Raw genomic sequence first — 7734 nt, forward strand, 5'->3', positions numbered from 1 at the left:
CCTTTCCACTTTCGTCTATCTCGTTCATCCCCGTTGTCCTTCCCCTTTTATCCTTTTCTATTATACTACTCCCCTCCCCCCCCCATTCCTTATTCCGGTCGTCGATTTCTTTCTGCAGGTCCATCTCACCCCGTTTTTCGTTTACCACTTTCCCACAGCTTTAGCTCTAGTGCGATTTCTTACAGATTCCACAACTACTCCCTTTCGAAAGCGAGCATCCCCTTAGCCACCTCGAAGTCTTATCTTAATGGCTTGCCTCGGCAATCGAAAGTTTAGTTATTATCACGGCCGTTGTCGCCCCGCTTCGCCAACTATACGGTGGATTGCGCGGAAGCGTTTTAGGTGTTAGATAGGGACCGTGGAAATTATCAGGTTGACACGTACGCATGGCTACGGGCGAAGACGAAGTCGGCCTTTTGCGGCGAGAACTTTACGGTCGAAACGATATCGTCGACAAGTCAGATTGGAATTAGAAAATGTAAGACTGTTCCAATTTCTGCATGAAAAGATTGGTTTTGTTAAAGTATCTATAAAAATTTAGCTAGATGTAGACTGAAAATACTTTTGTTGGACTATTAGAATAATTATGTAGATGATAATGATGTAAAAAGTCTAACATTCCACCAATTATTTTAATTGCTAGAATAACTCTTTAACTTCTGAGCAGAGCGAGTCAATAGTTGGAATGTAAAAGCGTCTCAAAAATGATCTCTTCAGAATAATTCTGCCATAAGACTTTAATAAGTTTTGTAATTTCTTAAAATTAATTTTTAAATTATAACTTTTATTCGTAATAAATAATATATTCAATTTTTAAAAAGATATAACTTATTTACTTGGGGTGATCATTTACTTTTCTTAAGAATATTATTTCGTAACTATTTAAAAAAATTAATTTTTATTTACAATTTAAAAGAAATTATACCAATTTAGTAATATTTAAATTATTTGCAGAGTTATGCAACAACAAGTATATACAAAATACAAGTATATACAAACTAGAATAATTATTTTATTATTATAATTATAGTTTCAAAGCTATTATTGGTATGTAAATAAAAATAAATGACATTGTATTATTTTTATGCATTGATATATTTATTTATTATATTTTAATTTAATTTCTAACATCATAAACATGAATTAGAAAATATTAGATTCGACCACTCGTCTCATTTAAAAACTTATTCTTTTATGTGGAAAATTAACATGAAAGTTTGAAAGTCGAAAGGTTAAGCGTCCTATATAATTATTTTGATGGTACAAACTAAATTATTTTCAGATCTGCTTCTAACTAAATTTTTAGATATTTCAAAAAACCCGTTCTTTCTATATGTATAATTCAAAAAAGTGATTCATAAATGCCATGTATAAGAACTTTCAATTGTAACTCAATACAGTTTACATCGTTATCAATCCCCGCATTTACTTCAAGTCTTTATCAGAAACGTCATTTCAATAATCTTTCTGTTACCGTTAACAAGATCAGACTGCACACACAATTATAATCACTTCTCTCTCGCAAATGTGCGACTCCTTCAGTATTCAGTCTCTTCAAACAAGCAGTAATGAAATGTTTCCAACGTTACCACAACGAGAATACCGTAGATATCCGCTAGTACCAACGTCAACTCATTAAGAACGTCTCATTACTGGCGGTAACCAGGTCAATTACTCATAAGTTCACTCTTAGTGTTCAAGACGCGTGTGATTCTCACAGTAGGCACTGTACATTTAATTGCTATTAACGTTTCTTGAAAAATATATACAATTGTACGAAAAACGTAGCTGAAATTATTATTTTATCAATAAATCCTGTTGTTTCTTTTTTGATAAACGAACATCGCGTGCGTGTTTCGCATAAAACTGTCTTCATTATGACACAATAAAGTTTAGGTTACTTTATATATTTAAAAAAAGGACAATGCATTAGTTATAGCTATCATAAAAGATAAAATATGAGTAAAAAACGTACAATAAATATCGCGCTTGTTGGCCGCCATCATGGAAAACTTGATATCGAACGAGTGGGTAATGCATACAAAACCGAGCAATAAAATTGCCTACGTATATTTCTCGGATTTCCACAGATAAAGCCTTTTCAGGTTTCTTTAGCGATCCACCACCGGGTCCTTTTGATGTTTATCGTGAGCCTACACAATTTCGTGAAAATGTTGCCAAAGGTCGCCAGATTCTCAGCGGACCTCCTATTCAATTATTCGAAAAGAAATATGAGCGAATTTTTGAAGGCGAGGCACTCACGGAGCCATGGCGCGATGAGGCGAGACAACGGGTACGTATAATATTTATAATTGTGCGAAATTATGGGAAATCAATATTTGATCATTTATTAAAAATGAAACGTTAAAGAAAGTTCGTTAGAAGGATCCGTTAATATGTATCGATTGAGATTTAAAATTTAATTAAATCCTTGTTAGAGAAATTTATACTCTTTCTTGGAGAATATCGTTTAATAAAGTTTAATTATGATTTTTTTTTCATGTGCGCAGCATTACATTGATCTGATTCGAGTTAAAACTATCGAGTTAATAAGTTTCAATTGATTAAGTAATATGTAGAACACTTTATTAAAATGTCCTCGTCTATCAAGTTTTTAGTTTGCTATACTGATCTAATTTGCTTATGGTATGGTTTTTGCCTTAATCTTGCTGATCTGTTCAAAATTTATTATATGATAATATCATTTATAGGTCAATATGATTAAAAAGCTCTAAAAAATAAAATTCACAGAAAATAATATTTCATTAATAGGCAAAATCATTAAATAAAAAGTATGCTAATATTTTGCATTTAAAAAGTTTTTAAATTAATTATTAGTAAAAAAGTAAATTATATTTTTGATTAAACACAGCCGAGAACATATCAGCAGAAATGTTAATAAGAACGCCATAGAAAAAGGGAGAAAATATCTTTGAAGTTCTGATATATACATCCAGTATAATTTTACGACGTAAACCTTTTAGGTAAAAGACGAGAAGAGAAAGATCGGTGGTCACATGCTACCGACATCCCTATCGAAGAAGCACTCGACGCCCGGAGACTGGTACGGATGCTTTGCTAAATCTTCTTACTTTAGTCCGTTGTCGAAAGAAGAAGCGAGAAAAAAGACGCCAGTTCCACCTAATATGAAGATCAAGCCCAATCCGCTTGGCGGCCCAGGATACGCGAATATTTGCTTGAATCCTTATCCATCATACTCTCACGAGCCGTACGAAAGAGTAGTTGATAAAAGTAAGTGCGTCTTCGTTTATACTTTCGACCTAATATCCGCTTTCTTGAAGAACTTTCGATAAACTTGAAATATTGATTATATTGTTGTTGAAATTTATAATATAAAAAGAATTTTAGGTGATATGATGGGAACTAGATGTTTTTAAAATATCTTAAAAAAGGTTACACTTTTTGTTTATATCAAAAACAAAATGAACTACTGCTCATTTACATAATTCATGGTAGAAATTTATGTTAAAACGTTTATTTCGATCGTTGAGCTAAAACAAAAGCGGAACTCACGTATACTTGCATTGATATCGAACAAATTTCTTTTCTTATTTTCTCTTATACTTCATGTATATAATATAAAGAATTTTGGAATATATAATTTTTTTTGTAAAATTTTACAGACTGTATTTTACGGACTTGAGAAAATTACTTCAACAGTAATTGACATTAAAATGTGTACATAACTGTGTTTAATAACATATTTTTATCAAAAATTCTTTATAGTTCTTTAACAGACTTATTAGCATCAATGTAATTATTGTTTGTCAATTTAATTTGTGGTATTATTATCTCAATTTCAATTTAAGATTGTGTTTTAAAACCGAAAATTAAATTAGTGTGTAGTTTATAAAACTGGAGATGTATAGAAATTCACATCAAAATTTTATTAAGCATTAAAATTTAACTAAAATTGAATCATACATATAAATTTACATACACATATTGCGTTTCTGTTTCATTTGTTGTTCCTTATTATCATATTCTACATTATAACTGCTTTGTAAATAATTTTTTTTTTAAAGAATTATTGTATATAAACTAAATGTGCATACCTCTCCCTTTAATTAGAGTAACATTTTTTTGTATGATAAATTATAGTTCATATGTCAATAAATAATAATTTTTTAGATAGTAACTTGTAGTTTATATATCAATAACGGCAATGAATATTACTATTGTGTGAATATTAATAACAATAGAAAATTTTTCTGCCATTTTATGCACAAAATAAAATTGCTAATAAAAAATATTTTATAAAACTTTGTTATATGTTTTAACTTTTTTCAATTATCTTATAAATGTACGTATATAACGCATTGCGAGAATTTCTCTCCAATTACAGTGTGAAAACATTAATGAGGAAATAGAATAGATGTAGATTGGATTTTTTTCAGAACACTTCTTTCATTTTATATGGCGGTATGTAATTAATTATAATTATGTATATCATAAAAAGAAGAATTACGTTGGCTTTTGGGAAACGCATTTTTAACTTTTACATAAAATACCTTCGGAAAAATGTTGGATAGTAACTATTAAATAAAATCTCAATTATTATCATAAATGTGTGTTTGAAGTTCTTTTTACAGGAATCTTTTAGATCTTAGAAGTCCATCGCGTTAAAAGCTTTTTGCAGATTCTCTGAATTGGAGATTTCTTAATTTACTCTTGCACTTACTTGTATACAAAAATGATGACAGACGATTTTTAATTAATCCAGCTGTGCAAATTATATACATGTTAAATTTCTGTGTCCGTATTAAATTTTTGAGTTTATGCATGTTTAATAAAATATTCATTTTTCTAAGTATCGCTTATGATCTCTTCTTTGTGTGTAATTCATATATTCTAAATGTAAATCATCACTTTGGTGCAACAGAAGTGGTGTCTAAAGGCAGATTCTTGACGACTAGTGCGCCGTTGGATTATTTCCCCCCCAATCCTTACGAGGATGAGGAACCAGGGTCCACTTACGTTCATCCGGTCGAGATTGCAAGGAAGACACTCGGTACAGCGCGATTCTACGTCCCTTTCCCCAAGAAACCCGGCGGAAGTCACGATGGTTGCTTCAGCAAGTTTCCAGAGTACACGGGCGATCCTTATGTTAAGGCTAAGGATAAAGCTGCCGCTGAGCCCAAGTTTATAAGCGGTGGACCGTTTCTACGTTCGAAACATACGAACAGTATTATCGAGCAAATAACGAAAATATCGTGCAACGCTCGTAATTATATGGAATATCAGGAACAAGTATATCCTATGCACTGAGGAAATCTTTCTAATCGCATGGAAACTCCCGAATTTCTTTTTTATTCACTATTAGAAAGAAACATTCTTTTGTAATTATCAGTCATACTGAAATTAATTAAAAATAATTAGATTTTATGTTTCTTTTTTTGTCCTTCATTCGTAACGCTTTATGTGCAGACGTTACATTTGTACGTACAATATCGTTTAAGTAAATTACTTATGAACAAATTAAGAATAAGAAAAAACCGAATGAAACCATTACGACGCTGTGAATCTGTGCGTATTTCTTCATTAAATCCACTTTAAAAATTCCAGTTGGTAAATTACATTTCATCCTAATTTCATCCTGAATCCCGTTGAATTTCCAGAAGGCTCTGAATGCATTTCTATTTTATCGCGTCCGCAATGCATGCGATTTCGTACCAGCGAAGCCATCGCCTTCTGCTATCGCGCTTCCCTACGATGTTGGGCCGACAAATCGCTTTTCAGCAATGGCCATTGGCCAAGTACGGCTACAACAACATTCAGACGGTGGTCGAGTCCTTTCAAAGTGAATCACCCCGGCGCGTTCGGTCTTACGGTCCTAATGAAATTCTAACGAATGTTCTACCGCCATTGTCGTACAAAATCCACTCTCGGCAATCGCAATTAAATGTTCCCAATAAGCATCGTGTACTCCGCGCGACAGGATTATCAGGCTAGCAGCAGGTATAAACCGCATAAGAGTCTGAAAGAAAGAAAGAAAGCGAAGAATGCATTTTCTATTTGGATAAGCAAGAGCTACGCGGAGCGCGTAATTAGCGGGCTGTTTTACCTGCTACGAGTAAAAAAACATTCCTTTTTACAAATGATAAAGTTTGTGTGGAAAGAAAAATTTTATTGCTTCACACACACACACACAGCTTGCATAACAAGACTCGGTTTTATTTAATACACATTCACCTTATAATTATCGGTTAATTATCTTGTAGAATCCGTTGTGTCAATACATTAACTTTTATACATATATACATATACAATACATTATATATATTTGGTATATATATGAACCTAATATATCTACAAATGCTTCTTATTACATCCTTTTTAATTCTACTCTTTACAATAATCTGCTAATATTGATACAAACAAAATAAGTATTAATCTAAAAATTAAATAGAGCGCAGGAAGTTTGTACAACATCGCTACAACAATTGCAATATATGTTACTGCAACATTGCTGAAACGTTGCAATGTCGCTGCAATATTGGTGAAATTATCTTTGTTGCGAGAAACGAGCAAAAACTTGGCTAAATCATCGTATATAATTTTAAAAAAAGAAACACATAGTGATTCATCTCGAATTGCGACAAGTATATTTTAATAAATCGTCAGCGCGTAAAAATTGCCATAGAAAAAACTTATCGCGTGCGCTATCGTGAAGTTTATTAAGTATATTTCATATAAAAACATCCGTCGGAATACATGAAGGACATTTCGATTATAGTTTGCAATGTGTACTTCCGCAAGGAACACGAAACGAATGGTGAATTTTTCTAGTAAATGAACTTAGTATCTTAAACTATATAGTGTATTCTTTGCGTGAAGTTTCGCGCGCCGCCACGTTACGAAGTGCTATGTATAGAAATGCAATAAGCGTTTCCTCCTTTGAAAAATTTCTCGTGGAGCACGTGGCAGACAAGAAATGGCAGCGGGTAGGTATGATTCCACGAGATTTATTCCGCGGTTGAAGCCGACCATTTCTCCGTGCCGTGTCGTTGCGCCGGTATTAAACATTCCAGGCATTGCGATGCCTCTCCAATACTCACTGGGCTACGTAGAAACGTATAAGGAGCATCGTACAAGACGGCTCGACTATCTACTCGATATGTACATCGATATGTGTATATGATATATGTGTGCGTATATATATATATGTATGTGTGTGTGAAGGGGGTATACTACATAAGGTGTGTACTAGGGACGTTAAAAGAGTTCAATTATTAATTTACTTATTTTAATGAAACTTTAATATATTATTAATTGATAACATATACAAAGTTTTATCAAAATAATTCAAATGATTGTCGAAATATTTCTTTCAATTTTGACACTCGCAGAGTGTCGTAAGCCGTTTTATGTACATACATATATGGTCACAAAATTTTCGTTTTAAATTTGTGAAGAATCACCCTTAAAATCTTTTAACATACATAGTATAAACTCTGTATATATACCATAGTATATACCCTGTATATACATGTATATATTGTATGTATTAGTATGTGCGCGCATTTGCGAAAAAGCAGAAGAAATATTGGGAAACGAGAGACACTAGCTGAATCAGAAAAGATATGTGAGACTTATACGAAATGTAGAGAATCCAATCTATAATAATATGATAATAAAAGGTAATAAATATATTATAATTATTAAATGCATATAAATTAATCAATATCAAGTCAAATATATGTAATTAATCAA

General features: G+C 32.1%; 1 protein-coding gene across 1 annotated transcript; it reads left to right on the forward strand.

Annotated features, from left to right (window-relative positions):
* The first annotated feature begins 1830 nt into the window (after positions 1-1830).
* LOC108778433 (UPF0602 protein C4orf47 homolog) lies at positions 1831-5289 on the forward strand. Its single transcript, XM_018545608.1, has 4 exons — positions 1831-2031; positions 2106-2293; positions 2985-3252; positions 4904-5289. Exons 1-4 carry the CDS (start codon positions 1959-1961, stop codon positions 5287-5289), a joined length of 915 nt encoding a protein of 304 aa, XP_018401110.1. The 5' UTR covers positions 1831-1958.
* The last annotated feature ends 2445 nt before the right edge of the window (positions 5290-7734 follow it).

The sequence above is a fragment of the Cyphomyrmex costatus genome, unplaced genomic scaffold (assembly GCF_001594065.2).
Source record: "Cyphomyrmex costatus isolate MS0001 unplaced genomic scaffold, Ccosl1.0 scaffold5, whole genome shotgun sequence".
Classification (NCBI taxonomy): Eukaryota; Metazoa; Arthropoda; class Insecta; order Hymenoptera; family Formicidae; genus Cyphomyrmex; species Cyphomyrmex costatus.